The sequence below is a fragment of the Brachyistius frenatus genome, unplaced genomic scaffold (genome assembly GCF_029030835.1).
Source record: "Brachyistius frenatus isolate BFR_SWC_R1_liver_20210118 unplaced genomic scaffold, ASM2903083v1 Contig_99, whole genome shotgun sequence".
Lineage (NCBI taxonomy): Eukaryota > Metazoa > Chordata > Actinopteri > Embiotocidae > Brachyistius > Brachyistius frenatus.
Window position 1 is genome coordinate 1024978 of NW_027210698.1, and position 21249 is coordinate 1046226.

The 21249-nt window shown below is 42.7% G+C and overlaps 2 protein-coding genes across 3 annotated transcripts; both read left to right on the forward strand.

The window, feature by feature from the left end:
* Positions 1–973: 973 nt before the first annotated feature.
* On the forward strand, positions 974–7944 carry prmt5 (protein arginine methyltransferase 5). The gene is made up of 16 exons (XM_069711377.1): positions 974–1106; positions 1410–1528; positions 2439–2524; positions 2690–2824; positions 2945–3057; positions 3180–3229; positions 3335–3498; positions 3585–3746; positions 3832–3909; positions 5364–5422; positions 5645–5767; positions 6186–6361; positions 6545–6748; positions 6828–6938; positions 7023–7087; positions 7235–7944. Exons 1-16 carry the CDS (start codon positions 1009–1011, stop codon positions 7385–7387), a joined length of 1896 nt encoding a protein of 631 aa, XP_069567478.1. The 5' UTR covers positions 974–1008; the 3' UTR covers positions 7388–7944.
* A 611-nt stretch (positions 7945–8555) lies between these two features.
* On the forward strand, positions 8556–20305 carry slc7a8b (solute carrier family 7 member 8b). Of its 2 annotated transcripts, none has more exons than XM_069711387.1 (12): positions 8556–8612; positions 8981–9199; positions 11528–11732; positions 12486–12637; positions 15763–15888; positions 16799–16952; positions 17647–17770; positions 18060–18163; positions 18562–18658; positions 18752–18901; positions 19288–19465; positions 19616–20305. In XM_069711387.1, the coding sequence occupies exons 2-12, from the start codon at positions 9052–9054 to the stop codon at positions 19705–19707; spliced, it is 1530 nt and encodes a 509-aa protein (XP_069567488.1). In that variant the 5' UTR covers positions 8556–8612; positions 8981–9051; the 3' UTR covers positions 19708–20305. The 2 variants fall into 2 exon arrangements, with proteins under 2 accessions (XP_069567488.1, XP_069567487.1); XM_069711386.1 differs by having other exon boundaries at positions 19642–20305.
* Positions 20306–21249: the final 944 nt, after the last annotated feature.

Consider the following 21249-nt stretch of genomic DNA (forward strand, 5'->3'; position numbering starts at 1 on the left):
GATGCGCATGTCTTTCCTTGAAGCTACAAATTTCTTCCAGAGCCATGATCATGTAGATGCAGTTAAAGATAGATTCCTTGATCACAAAATCCAAATATCTTTTCTGTTAACAGACAAGTAAAACGTACTCCTCAAACACAGATTAAATCAGGGTCCATCCAGTGGAAAGCTGATCAAACAAAGTCATTTTCTCTTAAATCCAAGCCTCGTGAACGCTGCCACAAATGTGTCGTCTCTCATCTGCCTTGTACTCAGACTTTTTACCCTTTTATAGCTCTTGCAGATATGACAGCTTGCACAAATACGCATATGCACGCACGGGCCAACGTCAAAAAGCATGAGAGTTTACATAAGTGATATAGTTTTTTTCCCCCTGCATGCTGTGAACTTGATATCCAGAGAAGCCACTCTTAACAAGCCTCAAATGGTCCGAGTCACAGAGTCATCTTACTAGTTGTGACACCTTTCTCATCATTTTCAGTTTATTGGTAAAGGATTGAAGCACCAACACTGGAACAGGGTCTAACATATGTTAGATTAAAAATAACACAGACCAAACAACAACAACAAAATGAAGAATGGAGGAAGTCACGCAATAGACCTTTTAAAAACTTATAATTCTTGTAATAGGGATTTTTGCAATTACAGCTACAGTAGGTAGGCTATAATGTTTGGAACTAACAATGAACAACTAAATGATGAAACTAAAACGACTAAATGATCATTTTGAAGTAAAAACATCAGTTTGTTGAAAGACAAAAACAAAAAAAAGCCTTTGTCCTGAAAACATCTACTGTAAACACTCAAACGAAGACCCGTTATGTACAAATGTCGCGATAATCTACGAGATATGCAACCGACAACCTGCTCCAACCATTTCGGCTCTACGTCAGCTCACTACTCAGTCGGCACGCGCGTCCTTTCAGATCCAAGATGGTTGTCAGTTTCCTCGAAGACCAGAGCAACGACGCGGTCACAGTCAGTCAGTCCATTCAGTCGGCTAGAATCATGGCGTCGGCCAGTACGGGGAGCAGGGTGTCCTGCGGGAGAGATTTGAATTGCGTGCCGGAGATAGCCGACACGTTAGCTGCGGTCGCCAAACTGGGGTAGGGCCGGTGTTTGACTGTTCACGGTCTTTATGAGTTGAAACGAGCCTCCGAGCGTCGCGCGCTGGTTTGCCTGCATCGTGCCAGCGCGTGACGCTCGCTAGCTAGCCGGCGAATTACCAGCACGTGCGCAACCACGGAGACGGACTCCGGTGTAAAGTCTTCATTTAACTCGCACGAGCTGATCTGTGGCATGTTTTGTGAGACACGTGGAGGATAGTTTAGTTTGTGTTTCGCCTCTGGATGTCCAGGGCAGGTCGTGAGTGTTGGTTAAAGTGCCTTTCCCCCCCCCGCGGTGTGCAGGTTCGACTTCCTGTGCATGCCCTTGTTCCACCCGAGGTTCCGGAGGGAGTTTGAGTTGGAGCCCGCTAAATCCAGAGCCGGTGCCCAGACCCGCTCAGACCTGCTGCTGTGTGGAAGAGGTCAGTGTTTCTGTCTTCCGCTACCGGCTCTAATCTGTCGACTCAAATTGCTTTTGGTACGAGGTACTTTTCTGGATGTTGTTTTCCCCAGTATATCAATATACCAGTATACTAGTATACCAGTCTACCAGTCTACTAGTATACCAGTATACCATTATACCAGTATACCAGTCTACCAGTATACCAGTCTACCAGTATACCAATATACTAGTATACCAGCCTACTAGTCTACCAGTATACCAGTATACCATTATACCAGTCTACCGTTATACCATTATACCAGTATACTAGTATACCAGTCTACCAGTATACCAGCCTACCAGTATACCATTATACCAGTCTACCGTTATACCAGTATACCAGTCTACTAGTATACCAGTCTACCAGTATACCAGTCTATCAGTCTACCAGTCTACTAGTATACCAGTCTACCAGTCTACTAGTATACCAGTCTAACAGTATACCAGTCCACCAGTCTATCAGTCCACCAGTCTACTAGTATACCAGTCTAACAGTATACCAGTCTACCAGTCTATCAGTCTACCAGTCTACTAGTATACCAGTCTATCAGTCCACCAGTCTACTAGTATACCAGTCTAACAGTATACCAGTCTACCAGTCTATCAGTCTACCAGTATACCAGTCCACCAGTCTATCAGTCCACCAGTCTACCGTTATACCATTATACCAGTCTACCAGTATACCAGTCTACCGTTATACCATTATACCAGTCTACCAGTCTATCAGTCCACCAGTCTACCGTTATACCATTATACCAGTCTACCGTTACACCATTATACCAGTCTACCTCAATGATGTTACCAAGTTCCGTAGTGATCCAAGGGATTGACAAGAAATGTGAATATATTGATGAATGTTTTTTCGTGACTGTTTGCTCTGCTTCATCCAGATTGGAATACTCTGGTTGTGGGGAAGCTCTCTCCTTGGATCGAGGCAGATTCAGAAATCGAGACGGAACGCAAAAACTCAGAGGCTGTAAGTTCTTTACTTTTGGACCATTTCTATGACGTAGTTTCTTTGAGGCTGCTGTCGAAGGTTCTTTGATCTCTTGGCACTTGTCTGGTCTCTCGTCTCCCGATGTCTCCTACCCTGTGTCTTTGTGTCATCCTCTTTTTGCTCTTGTTCCCGTTTTGTCTCCAGGCTCTCGCACAGGAGCTAAACTTTTCCGCCTACCTGGGTCTGCCTGTCCTCATGATCCCTCTGAAGGGCCCCCATAATGCCAATCTAGCACGGCTGCTGCTAAACCACATCCACACTGGACACCACACCTCAAATGTAAGACGCACAGCTTCGAGGAAGCTCAACACTCGCATGAAAACTGCCTGTAGAGAACAGAGCAGTCAGACAGAGAGCTGAAGTTGTCACTTGACCGCTGCCATCCTCTGTGTTGATTAGTTCTGGATCCGTGTCCCACTGATGGCGTCGGAGGACGTGCGGGAAGACCTGATCGAGGATGAACCGTCCACCTGCATTGACGACACAAGTGTCGATGAGAAGACCTGGAGCTGGTTAGTTTCATGCCGGCCCACTTCAAGAGCAGCCGAGTGCCGTCTGCATGCTGAAACAGTTGTCATTGATTTCCTTTAAAATCGTGGCTCCTTCTGTTTACTCCGCTCTTCTTTTTTTTCAGGTGGCACTCGTTCAGAACCCTTTGTGATTACAACAAGAGGATCTGTCTCGGTGAGCGAGTACTCTGAAGCAACAACCCGGGGCAAAACGCACTGCATTAAGAAATAAATATGGGCCTGTCTGCTACTGATGAATGTGCTTTGTGTATTCCCGAAGCTATTGAAGTCGGAGCAGACATGCCGTCGGACGCTGTGATAGATAAATGGCTCGGGGAACCTATAAAAGCAGCCATACTTCCCACCAGTCTCTTCCTAACTAATAAGAAGGGCTTCCCGGTTTTGTCCAAAGCCCATCAGAGAATAATCTTCCGTCTTTTCAAGGTATCGAATAATAACTACAAGCTGTTTGGTTCAGCAGATACTAATCACCAGCCAAATGTTTAAATTAAAACCATCTCTACTCTCAGCTGGAGGCCCAGTTCATCTTCATGGGTGCCAGTCGACACACTGAGAAGGACTTCCGGTCCTACCTGCAGTACCTGGAATACCTCAACCAGAACCGGCCCGCGCCCAACGCCTACGAGCTCTTCGCCAAGGGCTACGAAGACTACCTGCAGTCTCCTCTGCAGGTGAGCAAATGTTTGCTTGTGCTCCCATTTGTATGCAACTTCTCATGATGAATACTGATGAGGTTTCTTTTCTTCCTTCATTAAGCCGCTCATGGACAACCTGGAGTCTCAGACATATGAAGTTTTCGAGAAGGATCCGATTAAATATTCACAGTACCAACAGGTAAGACCGTCAGACACATCCAGGACTGAACCCTTTCAAACATCTGATTAAGTATTGGAAAACCATGGAGCATAAGTTGACCAGTTATAGAGAGGACTTCGCTCGTCCAGTAGTCATGTAAACACAGTTTTTACATTGTCCTAGTTTTTACTAGAGACCGGTGTTTCAAGGAAAAAATACTATTTGATATTCACTGGCAACTCTTTGATGAAGAGAGCGAGCCACTGACACCGTAAACTCAGCCTCTACAAATACCATCCAAGTGGGAAAATCCTCGACTTCGACAAAGCAGAAGGGAAGCATGTCTTTAGCTTCAACTTTAATATGCGGGACCAGTGTTTGCTTTGTCCATTCAACATAAAACTTACTTCGCCTGGTGACAAAGTCAGCTATTGGTTGTTGATCTGTGCTCGTTGCTTCGCTCTTAAATGACTGTGAAGCTGTGGTAGACTCAGGATATGCTGACTTAACCTTGCAGAGTTTGCACTGCACTTCATCTTTCTTTCTTTTTTTTAAGTAGTTCCACATCAAACTTTTTGAGGGTTAAAGTTGTCTTTGCATATTTCTCCTGTTTGTACTGTAACATCTCATCTCAGAGCACCACACACATTTTATCGATCCCTTGGAGAAACTTGGTTTCCCCCCCCCCTTTTTTTTTTCTTAATGCTTGTTGGTAAACAGTTTTTTGGTCCATTACCGCCACCTTCTCATGTTCAACAAGGGATTTAAAAAAAAAAAAATTTTTTTTTCAAGGCAATAGTCCCACAAACTATTTTACTATATTGATTCTTATCAATGATGACTTTTTAAAAGTATGGCCCATCACTAGTTTATACCCAAAATCTAAAATTCCCCCTGAAGGGACATTGTGTAAATCTGGAAATCTACAATCTCTATACAAATTGTTGAAGACTGAAGATCACATTATGTCTTTGTAAATGTTCAAGTTGCAGGGTAAACTGAATGTAGTACTTGACTACAACAAAGTATAGAAATGGTAGTGTAGATGTTTAGTTCTCTTACCGATACTTACAATGAGCTTAAAATCCTTTATTTTCTGTCCAGTCAGTGTTTCTAGCTGCAGGAAGGCTTGTATGAACAGATCAGATTGTCATTCGTGTAGCGCTTGCGCAAAACTCCCATATTCCTGGAGGAGGCTGTAGCTCAGTCGGTAGAGTGGGTTGCACACTAATTGGAAGGTTGGTGGTTCAATCCCCAGCTCCTCCTGTCCACATGCCCAAGCGTCCCTGAGCAAGACACTGAACCCTAAGTTGCTCTCGATGGTGTCCCATCAGTGTGCTGTAAGTCGCTTTGGATAAAAGCGTCAGCTAAATGAAATGTAATGTAAAAATTCCCTTTTGGTGTGACTTTAGGGTTCGAGCCAGGTTGTAAATTCTCTGTAAGAGTTTGATGCAAAATATATTGACAGGCCTGCTTTGTGTTTGTATTTTCAGGCTGTATATAAATGTCTACTGGACAGAGTTCCAGAGGAGCAGAAAGACACTAACGTTCAGTGAGTATCCCGACCCAAATCTAGATGTAGACAATCCTAAATAAGAGTTCAAATTGAACCTTCATATTGATCTCTACTTTAAGATAACAACCAGCACTTTGTTCTCTTGGTTATTCCCTCCAAGTATCAAAACATGGTGTCACTGTTGCAACTTCTTTAGTGCCGAGATAAATCCTGAAGGAGCAGCGTTGACTACAATGATGGCGTCTCTCTTTGCCTCAGGGTGTTGATGGTGTTGGGAGCAGGTCGGGGTCCTCTGGTCAATGCGTCCCTGCGCGCTGCCCGACAGGCTGACAGGAAGCTCAGGGTGTACGCTGTGGAGAAAAATCCCAATGCTGTAATCACGTGAGTAAAATACTGAGCTTTAATTTCAGTACGTGCACACATGAAGGTATAAACACCTGCTGTTACCAGTTCAATCACGTGAATGTGACTGGATGAGTCATGTCGCTGTGAATTTTAATACAAGCTGACGTGAATTTGGGAAGTTTGTTTACTAAATGTGCCTTCGATGTGATCAGACGAAGAAGTTAACGGCAATTTCATTTTACCGGTTTATTGTACGTGCTTTAAAAAAGCATTTCAAAGAGATGTTTGTCTGCGGTTCAGATTTGCATTTCACTGCTGATCCTTCTCAAAGTTGCACTGCTGTAATCCGTTTTGATTACGGATACGTTACATTTAATTTGACACCACGTTGCAGAGTGGGATTGAGCGAAGCCTGAAACTTTGAACGCTTACGTTATCGTTGCGTGTTGTTCAGACTAGAGAACTGGCGCTTCGAGGAGTGGGGCGATCAGGTCACAGTGGTGTCATGTGACATGCGTGAGTGGACAGCACCAGAGAAAGCTGACATCATCGTCAGCGAGCTGCTCGGCTCGTTCGGCGACAACGAACTGTCCCCGGAGTGCTTAGACGGAGCACAGCACTTTCTCAAAGGTACGTTTGAATTCTGTAGCATTAATTACACTTGTAGACACTTTAGCTGCAGATTCACTGAAGTCAAAAGCTCCAGTTTTACATGTTATTAGCCACACCAAGCGTTTGTCATCCTCCATTACCTTCCACGCTTCCTTGCATCTCAAATAACGTCCTCTTTTCTTCGTCTCGTGTCACCTTCAGATGATGGAGTGAGCATCCCCTGTTCCTACACGTCCTTCCTGGCTCCTCTGTCCTCCTCCAAGCTCTACAACGAAGTCCGAGGCTGCCGGGAACGTGACAAGGACCCCGAGTGCCACTTCGAGACGCCCTACGTGGTGCGCCTCCACAACTTCCACCAGCTGGCTCCCCCCAAACCGTGCTTCACCTTCACACACCCCACAACAGGTAGACAGAAACACGCCCACTGTACACTTGAACACGCTGCATTTTGAATGTGTTAACCACCTCCCCCTCCTCTTTTCAGACATGAACAATAACCGGTATCAGTGCCTCAGATTCTCAGTGGATTGTAACTCGGTGCTTCACGGCTTTGCTGGCTACTTTGAGACCACACTGTACAAAGATGTCATGCTCAGTAAGTCGGATGGATAGAAGAGGAAGTCATGTTTCGATTAAGCTCCAAATGTTCCTGTTTAAATGCTCTGTTTGTTTGTGGCAGGTATAAAGCCAGATACACATTCACCTGGGATGTTCTCCTGGTTCCCCATCCTTTTCCCCCTCAAAGTAAGTTACACTGTTCATTCAATGTTGTTTATGTAGCACCATATTACAACCTAACTTAGCTCAAGTAAAGTTCTTCCAAAAGTACCAGCAAAAAGCTGAAGTCAAAGTTTCAAAATCATTCATAATCATATTCCTTCCTCTCCTCAGCAACCCATCTCCATATCCCGAGATGACGATGTCACGGTGCGATTCTGGCGCTGCAACAACGGCAAGAAGGTTTGGTATGAATGGGCCGTGACCGAGCCCTCCTGCTCCGCCATCCACAACCCGGCAGGCCGTTCCTACACCATCGGCCTGTGAAGACGACACATCGGCTACCCGTCAACAGGCCCTCACGTGTTTGTCAGACTTACAGTGAAGTGGGCGTGGTCTGACCCTTTTTTTATTTACGAAGTTGAAACCTGGACTTATGTTGCGAAGCCCTTAAAGTCGGTGCGGTCCGGTGGTACGAAACGGTTGATTGGATAAACCAAACGTATGGATCTTGTGTTTTTGAGAAGTCCGTTTCAGCAGACACAGACTGTCACCTGTAAACACACAGTGTATCGTTGCTGTGGGATTGACTCATTCAGATTTAGTTCAGACATCTCACCGCAGGGTCGTCACCAAGTTTTAGCTTTTTCCTCACTGTACCTGAAAAGGTGTTGCAGACATACACACTCAATCCATCCGGATCTTTGCCTTATCGAATACTCATTCCATTCCGTTACTCGCATAATGACGAAACGGCCTTCTCCTCAACACAAGAGGGTCAGAGGAAGGTTACGCCATTCAGATCACATGTTTGGGGGGCTGTGTCCTTTATTTTGTCTCTATGTTTGAACCATGCCAATAAAGACAATACTGTTAATGTGCTACGCGCCGTGTTTGGTAGATCTATTTCTATTTTTAGTTTTTGTAAATTGAAGCTATGCAAACAGTACACCACACATGCAACAGAGATAATCCACTTTATTCAGCATTGCATGCGTTAAACTGCAGATTCTTAGTTTTGTTTTTAAGTTTAGTTTGATATTTTCTCTGAGGAACTGCAAAGATTTCAAGGATGACACAATTCATTTCAGGGCTTTCTTCTTTTGTGAAAGATTCAGGGGGCATCCAAACCCAATACTTATTTTTCTGAGTAAAGCTTCCAAAAGATAAAGCAATAAATTATACAATTACAATAATTTCAATTAGAAAGAACCTAAGCTTACACTACCGAGCTTCCCAGTAGACACTATAATGCATTTGGACTGAGAGTAATTTAACAAGTTAAATATATACACAAAAGCCAGTTAAACCATTCTAAACTATTTAAACCAGTTTATCTGGAAGAGCTGTGTGGCGGAAACTAGGGGCCTTACTACGAGGGGCGGGGCCAGGGACGTGTTGACAATTTGCGCCGCACTGATTGGTTAATAATCACCTATTAACCAGCTGTTTCAACTGATAGTCTTTTGTGATCCAGCTCTTTACAGCCACCCAGCATGAAGTTTGTCACATAACAGCGAGCTTTCAGAAGCTTCACAAGTCACCTGAGAAGGTGGGTTAGCACTTTATGAATGACTTCTTTGAGGCTTCAACAGGGGAACAAACAGCAGGAGGTTGAATTTGAACAATCTCAACATTTACTATTTACTCTAATTCTTAGTCGACATACTAATAAACCTGCCAGACACTGTGGCCGAGCCGTCTATCGTTTCACAGTTTGAATTATTAATGCTGTGATGTGGTGTCTAATTTTAAATGTCGTGTAGCCAACTTAAAAGATGGAAACCACCACCATCAAGCATTTCTGAGGTAGTCCGAAGGAAAGTGGAGGAGAAACTACTCGGCATATGTGCGTCCTGGATATTGACCGGCAGAGCTATTGCAATGCCTCAATACTTTAAATACTGTTTGCTTTGGTAGGTTTAACAGGGAGCTGCTGCCTCCGTCCCCTGATCCACAAAGGAGGGCGACGCACTGGGCAGAACTTGAGGATGACGGCGGGTCCGAAGAAGCGCGGCGGCGGCGGTGAGTCGGAGCCCGCAGAGTCGGAGCCCGGTGCCGGGAAAGATGAAGGAGGAAGTTCCGGGGTGGCTCTGAAAAAACAAATCGGTCTAGTGAGCGCTTGTGGCATTATAGTAGGTGAGTCCATGTCGGTGGTGTCCTCCATTCATTAATTGCGTTGAATGAAAATGAAGCTATCCCCATTAAGGGAGCTCCCACCAGTGTTTTAACATGCGGAGCAATCACAGATCATATGGCTGTTTTCTATGTAGTGCATGCTGTCATGCTTTAGTCTTGTCAGTGTGTTTTGGGCCAAATCAATGAACCACGGCTAAATTTAGATTGACTTTATTGAAGTTACTTTACAGACCCCAATCCCAAAAAATAAGTAAAATTGTGGCAACAAAAATCAAGCATGTCGTTTCACTTGTACTTTATTACAGGTATTTGACAGCTTGTTTATGGGGCAAAACTTGAGGTCCCATACGCCCAAGTAATATTTACCAGTTTTAAGAGCATGCTTGTTGCTTTACATTTCTGACTTGTGCTGCAGTGACTTCAAAAATACAGCCCTTTGCTTTGCGTCTTCGTGACTAAAATCTCTCCCTTTTTATTGAATTTTCATTTACATCCTGTGTCCTTCTCCCATCTCTGTTGCGCATCCTCAGTGCACTACCAGCATCATACATCTTCCACATGCTCCTTCATCGTCACTTTTATGTTTCCAGGGAGCTGCCGGCTGCTATGAAACCCTGCTAACCTCGCATACATGCGGAGAAAAAAATTCAATAAAAAAAAGTAATCCCACTAATGGCAACTCACTGTTGTTATGACTGCAATTTCCATCACCATCAGAAGTGTGGTTGGTTGGAGAGTGGTGGAAGCAGCAGTGGTACCCTTATTTTCTATGGTGCCCACAATATGATGTGTAACTTAGGATAGAGAAAATGAGTGTAAAAACTCATGTTTCATTTAACATCTTATTACTCCAGCTACCCAAAAAGCAAGCCCTATCGGACCCCAAAAACAGATGCTGGGTGGCTGGAAATAAATAGTGGTCGTCATCTGAACGACAATTTTTGGATTTGTTTCTGGTTATTTAAATCACTATTATATACACATTTAAAAGTATAAAGGAACATTAACTAAATTTGATCAACAAAAAGATGGTGATGTCAGGATTTATTATTCTTAATGTGTCTAACCCTTCTCTGTTCCTGGCAATGCTGAGCCAAAAAGTGCAGACTTGGCATCAAATTTGCATAACTGCTTTAAAGCTTACCAGGCAGTTCATGCAGTAAGTGACAACTAATGCTGTTTTGCTACAAGATTCAAATGGCCCATAATGCCACGTACCAAAATACTTCTAAATCAGGGGAGCAAGCTTCAAATGTGGGCTGCACTCTTGTGCTCATCTTTCTCCAGCTTGTCAGTGGTTAAGAAAGGGTGAGTTTCTCAGTCACTCAAGTTTGACAGTCACGAAAAGCTTCACAGTGTGGCATAGAAATATTCTGTATTTGCCGTCAGATTTGGATTGTTGAGTCATAGGATGTGAACTCATTGTGCCATCTTCGCAATGTTTTCTCCGCTTCAATAAAGGCTGTAACTCCTTTCAACAACTCGTCTGTGTTGTCTAACATAAAATATAAAAACAACTCAAGTGCAGTTTTGAAAATCTTTTTGGACTACTTTGTGGTGAGGCTAAATTAATCTCAAACAACAGTTCTCTCCGTATGGGCTGTTCATCAGGGAGCTGGTATGGGATAACTGTTTGGCAAGTTCAATGCAGCTCAGGCTGTTTAAAAAAAAAATCCATGTTATGTCCCAACATGAGTCCACATGGACTAAATGCTGTAAACCTATGTGAGGGCTTTGCACAGAAAACTCATTGTGACTGTGAGCCCCAGAAAATCAGCATGAAGCCCAAAAGAAACACCCGTGTGGACTTTCCCTGGCGAGGTTCCTGCAGAAAACCCTAGAAAGACCCAAATAGGGATACCATGGTGGGCCAGTGCTGGCCGTGCGCAGCTGGCCTCTTCGTTTGGTTTTCTCTTGTCATTCTTTTAGCACCTCTTCATTAAATGACTGATGTGTAATCTGAAGGAGCATTTTACTAAGGGGTAATTATAGATGACCATTTTTTTCTCTGCTCAGGAAGCGAAGTTAATTCTGTATAAGAAGTTGTTATCAGATAAAGCATGAGCGCCACAGGAAATTGTGTATCTCTGTAAATGACAGGAAATTGTAGCTGTCCCTTTATGGCCTCCATTCTGCTTCAGTAGCCTTTTTTCATGTTGTGTCACTGCTGATGAATATATCTGCAGTATGATGCTGTTTTGTATTGAAGACAGTGATTGTAATTCATTGTACTGACATGATTGTGTTGTGTACATTTGTAGATGATAACTGTGACTACAGTCTCCACTGATCCTTTCATCTGCTCCCTGCCTGTTTTCCCTCTCTCAGGCAACATCATTGGCTCTGGGATTTTTGTGAGTCCTAAAGGGGTCCTAGAGAACGCCAACTCAGTGGGCATGGCCATCATTGTCTGGGTCATCACAGGGGTTGTCACAGCCATCGGGGCCCTCTGCTACGCAGAGTTAGGTGTGGCCATCCCCAAGTCAGGGGGAGACTACTCCTACATCAAGTACATCTTCGGAGGACTGCCCGGGTGAGAGCAAATGTTGTTCATCTCAATATCAGGCCAAGATGAAAACCTGTAAAGGTTAGCAGCTACACAATCTAGCATGGGTACCCTGAGAATAAAGGGGTGAAAACAATAGACTCTACCAAGTGTTTCATTTATTTTCTAAACCCTAAAATTGTCAAATATTCTGCTCAAATGGGATTTAAGCGATTTTATTTCATATTTGAAACTTCCTTGAAAATCCAATCTATTGTAATTCACATGATACAATGATAATGAGAATAATAGAGGATGGTAAACTATAATTGTTGATCACATTTGCATAGTTGCAGTACAAGTCCAATAAAAACTGATTATAATATAAATGTATTCACTGTAAACATTAAATATTCACTGTAAAGTGAGTTTTAAAAGTGATTTGTGTCACATGAAAAAAGTCTCATGATGAGGTTGTAGCAAGTCTTTTGGGATTAATGAGAATTCTACAGTAAAGCACTTCCTCACCATCACACTCACTGTATAATTAAAACCTCTTGTGATGTAGTTTTTTGTTCCCAGCATCCTGCCCCACTTCCATTCATCTCTCTCTCCAACAACAATGCTCCAGTGAATTACTATAATGCTCTCGGCTAATATGCTGAATACCCATTGTTTTCTCAGACACTTTGTTGTAATGAGGGCTGGTAGTCCTTACACACTGTGTTGTGTTTGTGTCTACAGTGTATATGCAGCTTTGCGCGCGTCTTTTTATAACCACGCTGCCGTCTTGTGCCCCAGGTTCCTGTGTCTGTGGACCGCAGTGTTGATTATCTACCCCACCAACCAGGCCGTGATCGCTCTCACCTTCTCCAACTACGTCCTGCAGCCCTTCTTCCCCTCCTGCATCCTCCCAGAGGCCGGGCTACGCCTGCTGGCTACAGTCTGCCTGCGTGAGTCCAAAAAATAAATAAATAAATAAACTGAAGATTCAATCAGTGGAATCTTTAGTTAATTACGTATAGTACTTACAGTGGGTACGGAAAGTATTCAGACCCCTTTACATTTTTTACTCTTTGTTTCAATTCAGCCATTTGCTAAAATCAAAAAAGTTCATTTTATTTCTCATTAATGTACACTCAGCACCCCATCTTGACAGAAAAAAACAGAAATGTAGAAATTTGTGCAAATTTATTAAAAAAGAAAAACTGAAATATCACATGGTCATAAGTATTCAGACCCTTTGCTGTGACACTCATATTTAACTCACATGCTGTCCATTTCTTCTGATCCTCCTTGAGATGGTTCTACTCCTTCATTGGAGTCCAGCTGTGTTTAATTAAACTGATTGGACTTGATTAGGAAAGGCACACACCTGTCTATATAAGACCTTACAGCTCACAGTGCATGTCAGAGCAAATGAGAATCATGAGGTCGAAGGAACTGTCCAAGGAGCTCAGAGACAGAATTGTGGCAAGGCACAGATCTGGCCAAGGTTACAAAATAATTTCTGCAGAACTCAAGGTTCCTAAGAGCACAGTGGCCTCCATAATCCTTAAATGGAAGAAGTTTGGGACGACCAGAACTCTTCCTAGACCTGGCCGTCCAGCCAAACTGAGCAATCGTGGGAGAAGAGCCTTGGTGAGAGAGGTAAAGAAGAACCCAAAGATCACTGTGGCTGAGCTCCAGAGATGCAGTAGGGAGATGGGAGAAAGTTCCACAAAGTCAACTATCACTGCAGCCCTCCACCAGTCGGGGCTTTATGGCAGAGTGGCCCGACGGAAGCCTCTCCTCAGTGCAAGACATATGAAAGCCCGCATAGAGTTTGCAAAAAAACACATGAAGGACTCCCAGACTATGAGAAATAAGATTCTCTGGTCTGATGAGACCAAGATTGAACTTTTTGGCGTTAATTCTAAGCGGTATGTGTGGAGAAAACCAGGCACTGCTCATCACCTGCCCAATACAATCCCAACAGTGAAACATGGTGGTGGAAGAATCATGCTATGGGGGTGTTTTTCAGCTGCAGGGACAGGACGACTGGTTGCAATTGAAGGAAAGATGAATGCGGCCAAGTACAGAGATATCCTGGAAGAAAACCTCTTCCAGAGTGCTCTGGACCTCAGAAGGTCACCTTCCAACAAGACAATGACCCGAAGCACACAGCTAAAATAACAAAGGAGTGGCTTCGGAACAACTCTGTGACCATTCTTGACTGGCCCAGCCAGAGCCCTGACCTAAACCCAATTGAGCATCTCTGGAGAGACCTGAAAATGTCTGTCCACCAACGTTCACCATCCAACCTGACGGAACTGGAGAGGATCTGCAAGGAAGAATGGCAGAGGATCCCCAAATCCAGGTGTGAAAAGCTTGTTGCATCATTCCCAAGAAGACTCATGGCTGTACGAGCTCAAAAGGGTGCTTCTACTCAATACTGAGCAAAGGGTCTGAATACTTATGACCATGTGATATTTCAGTTTTTCTTTTTTAATAAATTTGCACAAATTTCTACATTTCTGTTTTTTTCTGTCAAGATGGGGTGCTGAGTGTACATTAATGAGAAATAAAATGAACTTTTTTGATTTTAGCAAATGGCTGCAATGAAACAAAGAGTGAAAAATTTAAAGGGGTCTGAATACTTTCCGTACCCACTGTAAGTAAATGTACACAAGTACAACTTTGATGTATGTGTACTTTATCGATGTGTTTTACTACCACTCCACAGTGGTAGATCTTGTACTTCTTACTCAACTACATTTGTCTGAGTTTTAGTTACTTTTCAGAATACATTTTTTCATATCTGTACCAGTCCATTGAAAACATATTTTGAATTTGATAAACTGAAGGATTAATTTTTCCTTTGTTCTGGGAAAATTCCCCAATTTCTTTATCTGAATAAACTGTTTAAAAATCCTCCTGGGTTCACTGGAAAATGTCACAAAGCTGAAAACATAACTGTTTTTATGAGATTTTTGAGTTTCTTTTCAGAGATACATGGTTCTCACAGGACAGAGACTCTAAAACAGGATCATCTTATCCAATATAATGCACTGCTGTAGATTAAACTAACCAACAGTACATAAAGGAATTAAAATCAGCACAACCCTATATTACTACAGCAGTTAAATGTACAATAATGCAGCAGTAATATTAATCTAAAAACATAATCCATAATGGTAAAACACTGACAGGGAGCCTTTTCTGCATAATTTGCATTTTAAACACATTTTGTTGACAATACTCCGTTACTTTTACTTCAGTAGGGGGTTTGAATGCAGGACTTGTAGATGTAGTGGAGTATTTTTACAGTGCAGTAGTAGTACTTAAGTAAAGGACTTCTTCCACTATTGGATACAGATTATGAAGCAGCAGAGTGAAGTCTACTTCAGAGGCTAATTTCAGGCATGGTGATTTCTTCCTTCCATTGTTTTTATACCCTTGGGAAGGAGAAGTTGGAGTCGGTGGATGACTGCAAAACATACTTGACAGCAAATACACAGCTAAGGCAGCACTCAGGAGAGACCTCCAATCTGTAAAACTGTTCTATAGTGTGATCTTTGTCAGTGGGAGCTTCATCATGCCTGAAAACCTGCTCAAAAAGAAAAATCAAAGTTATCTTTGTGAGAACAGTTGGCAGAGTTACCTGCAGATCCTGTGATCAAATCTTTGGCTTCTCGGATACTTTTTCTTTTCTCTGCATCACATGTCTGGACTTGTTGGGATGCTCAGTCCTGGTCCAACTGGCAGTCCTGTGAAATCTGCACCACATATAGATGTTTTTTCTTTAGTGTAATTATTTATTTCAAATAATCTTTTTACATCCCTGCCAGGTATCACCAATAAACAACCTTTTTTCTGAGGGACACAGGAAGCTCTTTAAATATTGGCAGCACGACACCACACAGTTCAATACCAAAGAAAAGACCAGAGCCTCGATGTCAGTCTCTGACTAGTTTGATCTGACCAGTTATTTTGTTCTACTTAATCAGAGCCATGTTCATTTCTTTCATTTCTACATTACCTGTAGTCAAATCAAATATTGTTCTAACTGCGTGATATTTTCTCTGGCTGTCCTCAGTGTTGTTGACATGGGTGAATTGCTACAGTGTGCGCTGGGCCATGTGCGTCCAAGACGTCTTCACCGCTGGCAAGCTTTTGGCGCTGGGCCTCATCATAATCATGGGTGTGGTCCAAATCTGCAGAGGTAGTGTTTTCTGTTCATCTCATCTTGTATCATTACCATGTCTCATTCACTGGTTTTTTTTTTTTTTTACCGTCCGGAGGAAACGCTGAGGTCGTGTTTCCCCCGGTTACGTATGTTTTACAGGGGAACATCACTCCTCAAGTTGAACATCTCAAAACCAGTGTTTTATTTGCATTATTGTACTATACTACTTAGATATAAAAGCCAATCTAGTATTTCAAAATAGACGTGTTTTTCTTTTTAAATCATTTGTGACCCCTCCTTTTGCTCTGGCCCCCAATTTGGAATTTTTTTTATTTTAATGCCTGATGCCAAAAGGAAAAACTAACATTTTTGAAGTTGCAACGGTTTAGCGACCATCACAATATACTGCAGTCCCCTTGTGACTCTCACAAAGGATTTGTGATCCTAACATAATAAATAATAATAAAGTAAATACCTACCTACCTAACATGAAAGAGGGATTACAGTCCCTCATCGCTCTTCATCCCACTCATATAATCCACACACAAACAAACCTGCCAGGCCCAGTAAAGGAATTCATTCATTTTAATGCGCCATTATGCCACTTTGCTTGGGATGGAAGTCTAATTGATATTTCTCTTATTGTATGCGAGCTTGTTTAGATTCTTACTGGTAAACTGTTTGTTACTCTTTACTACAGAGAGTCTAATGAAACGTGTATAATAAGCATGGGAATCGACTAAAACAAGGTGAAATACGAAGAAAGATGCTTTTAGATTCAGTAATATAGTAAAAACACATTCAGACCTTTTGCATCTGTAATCAAATGGCAGCAGACTGCTGTTGAATGTTGTATCTGGTGCCCTCTGCTGGTCAGAGTGTGGTGGTGAATAATATTTACACCAAAAAAAAAATCGTTTAATAATGTTGTTTTTTCTGGGTACAGGTCACTATTACTGGTTGGAGCCAGCACACGCCTTCGAGACCTTCCGGGACTACGACTTTGGTCTGGTGGCTCTCTCCTTCCTGCAAGGCTCCTTTGCATACGGAGGCTGGAATTTCCTCAACTACGTCACAGAAGAGTTAGTCGACTTGAACAGGTGGGTGCACCCTTTAAATTCTACCCTATATGTACGTTTCTGGGTGACAACGCAGTGATGTTTATCGACAACAGCTCGCTCAAGGAGACGAGGAACATGTAGCAGTGCCCCGGTTGCTAAACCGCTCCTGAACTCTCACAAAGACCCGGTGATAAAGAAATCTATTATTTCAGATTAGAATGTGAACGTGTCCTTGGAGTGAGTTTTCCTAACAGAGTCAGCCAGGCTGTCTCCAGTCCAAGTGTAATCAACACCAATCTTGGACAGCTCATGAGGTGGAGGTGCCCTGCCAGGAACCTTTACCACCTCTGCATCAGGAAATCAGAGGAGTCTCTGAGTCTGTCAGGCTCGGACATTTTAGAAACATGAAGAGAGTTCAAGATGTTGATTTGGCCTCCAAATTCCCCTGATCTCAATCTGGTCGAGCAGTTTTGGGAAATGCTGCAAAAAGAAGTCTGTTCCATTGAGGCATCACCTCGCAACTTGCAGGACATAAAAGATCTACTGCTTACGTCTCGGTGCCTGATAACACAGCACACCTTCAGAGCTGTTGCGGTGTCATGAAGGAGCCCTACACAATATTAGGTGGACGGTTTAAATGTCATGGCTCAATTAATGTACATGCAGAGAGAGAACGTTATTTCCAATGAAAAGTCAAGGATTAACATGATTAATCGTGTTTTTCCTCCCTCAGGAATCTACCACGTGCAATCTTCATCTCCATCCCCGTGGTCACCTTCGTTTACGTGTTTGCCAACGTGGCCTACATCACAGCCATGAGCCCCCAGGAGCTGCTGGCCGCCAATGCTGTGGCAGTGGTGAGGAGGGACTCCCACAGTTAGTCCGGTCTGAATGAGTGTGTGTTGGGAAAGCATGTCGTTAGCAGCTCATCCATATTTGATCGTAATCGTCCTGAAAGATTGAGAATAGATCCGAGGCATGTTCATCACTGTTATGTCTGTAACACTCAACCTGTCGTCCTTTTTGCTCTCCGTGTTTTGAAGAGTCTTGATTCATCTCTGTGATCTCAGTACGTGTTTGAACTGGATACTTGTTTTCCTCCTCCTCTCTCTCTCTCTCTCTCTCTACTCTTCATGTTTCTCCCAGACATTTGGAGAGAAACTGCTAGGAGTAATGTCGTGGCTCATGCCCATGTCTGTGGCGCTCTCCACCTTCGGGGGGGTCAATGGCTCCCTCTTCACGTCGTCGCGGTCAGTTTGTCCTCTCCTCATCCTGCCCTCCCTCCCTCCCTCCCTCTGTCTCGTGTGTCTTTTCAGTGGAGCTTCTGTGGTTGCTGTTCTTTTAATAATCATATTCTCATTGCTGATATTAAAGCTGTCGATGAAAGCAGGGTGAAAATGAGAAGCTAAACAGGATTAAAACTCTCATCTCTGCGGCCACAAGCTGAATTTAGAAGCCGACTTGACATGAAGACGACCCCATTTTATCCTGGTTTGGTTTATTTTTCACTCTGCTGTTCGTCTCTGCACAGGTGCTTCCATAAACACCTGAAGTGTTTGTGAGTTGTTCCCTCGTCTTGGAGATGCGCACATTAAACCGCCACCATCTGGCTCTGCTCTCATGACTGTAACCGTCCTCTGCCTCTCAGGCTGTTTTTCGCCGGCGCGAGGGAAGGCCATCTACCGCGCCTGCTGGCCATGATTCACGTCAGCCGCTGCACTCCCATCCCAGCCTTACTGTTTACTGTGAGTCCCGACACAATCACAGCATCTACCGCTTGTCATTTTATTCCCTCTGATAAAAATTTTTTTTTACATTTTTTTTAATTTTCTTTATAGTTGATCTCCACTCTGCTGATGTTGTGTACCAGTGACATTTACACCCTCATAAACTACGTGGGCTTCATCAACTACCTCTTTTACGGGATCACTATCATCGGGCAGATTCTGCTGCGAGTAAAGGAGCCGGATTTGTATCGACCCATCAAGGTAGAGACTCAGAAGAAGCAACTTAAGTTTTACTTTACAAACCTAGGAAACCTGTGGTATATTAGCAACATATTGATACATGTTAGAAAAATTACTCGGAGGCTTGGTTCAAAATCAAACATATTGGACATTTATTCTTGCAAGAAAGAGCAAATACATGCACACTCACTGCATAAGAGAGGTGTCCAGAAGTGCTCCACGTCACTCCTCCGTAGGGCAGCTTTTATACAGTGTGACAAACAGTTGACAGTCACCCCCATTCCCTTTGTATCTGCTTTCGTAAAAAGGTTTTTAGCTTTTCCACTTCATATTTTGTCATCCACGTTAAGCCAAGCTGCAGAAACATATGAGGTTTTAAAACCACGACTTGTCCTCTCGTGCTCCAGGTGAGCCTGGTATGGCCAGTGATCTACCTGCTGTTCTGGGCCTTCGTGCTGGTCTTCTCCTTCTACTCTGAGCCAAAAGTCTGTATTATCAGCCTGGCTGTCACGCTGACCGGCATCCCTGTGTATTTCCTGGGAGTCTACTGGGAAAACAAGCCACAGTGCGCTGATATTGCTATCGGTAAGGCAACACTGTTGTGATGGTTTTTATTTGATGGTTTGGTTATTGCACTGCATCAGGGCGGCATTCACACAAAGTGTATTATCCTGGACTTCCTTCTGTTCATTTTTAGTATTGAAGTGGGTATATTTCTCTTCCAACTGCATCCAGGTAAAATGACTCATCTGTGCCAAAAGCTCTGTTTGGTGGTCTACCCGGTGATGGAGGACAACACGGAGCCACAAGGGACTCAAGAAAGATGAAGGAGAAACACCGGATTGAACATGTGCATGGACAATTCTTCTAATCCAACATGAGAGAGGGACATTTGGGGGGGAAACTCCCAGAAAGATGGGCATTCGTATTCACTTAACACTCCAAAATGATCTGCAGCACCAGACTTACCTGCTCTGTTTTTGATTAGCCTTAATCCTGAACTGTTGTTTCATTGTGTGGGTGAACAGCTGTTTGGGATGAATACCACTTATGGAAGTACTTATTAATGTCTTCTTTTTGTTTGTTTTTTGGTTAGCACTTAAAACTTCTCCCGTTGTTTGAAGTGAATTGTTTGGGTGTATGAGAGCCAGTGGAAAATAATAACGTACAGGTTTATGGATTGTTTTTACTATCACCTTTCTGTTGTAACACAAAAGTGAACATTATCGGTTATTAGATTTAAGTTGTACTGAACTCAGCATGTCTGTATTTTCTTGCTAAATTATGTAATTGAATTTGAAATTAATATCGAATTTACAAGATAAAACTTGTGAAGACATAAATATAAAAATATGATTGAAATTTCCCCACACTATCAGCAATCGATGTTTTGTATACGTGACCATAAAACTCATTTTTCAAGTATGTTTATCACTTGACTTGTTTTAGATACATGTGTTCTCATAAAAATGGAATACCCACTTACTTTCATGAAGCCTCTCACTCTGCTGTGCTGCATTCACTGACGTGGTATTGTGCTTCCTGCTGCACCTGCTCATCAATGTTTCAGCCACCTTTTGGAAAGCCTGATATGGAGGGGGTGGAGTCCACCCGCAATGAGTGATCAAATTGCGGAAGTCATGAACAGGTATCAAAAGAAATGCCAAGGTGGGTCAAGATGTCACAGTACCAAGACTAAGAGGGGGGGAAAAAAATAATGTTTTGCCCCTTCAAAATAAAAGCCCAAATGTATGCATCTAGCTAATGCAACATGTAATAGAAATGTAAATCATATTCAGACAGGGTTAGGCATATTTAGTTGCTTATATTCCTATATTTTTGGAAAAAAACAAATCTACAATTTTTGGAGCCCTATGTCCATTGATGTCTGGGCAGTGGCCTACTTTGTGTGGCTGCTAGTCTAGTCTTTGTCTTTATGGTGTTTTTAGGGTGCATCTTGCATGTTAAAACATTATCCAGTTATTCCATGTATAGTAGGCAACCTTTGAAATTGTAAGACCCTTATTATAAAGAAATGGGTATTTGACATTTTAAAGTGAATTGAGGGTTGACCTTCTGGGTATATATATTTCAAATAGGTTAGGTTAGGTTAGGTAGTTACTTTATTAAACCCCGAGGGGACATTTTTTTTTCTTCGCTACAGCAGCATACAGAAGCAACAAGATAATAATAATAGAAAGCAATAAAATAGCAGTAAAATTATAAAATATAAATATAAAATGAACAGTATATACAGTGTATACAGTGCAGTATATATCTCTATATATTATATACAAACAACCAAAAAACACAGTCAACAGTATTATTTTGCCAGAGGTGAGCTATAAATAGGCATGTTCCATATGTTT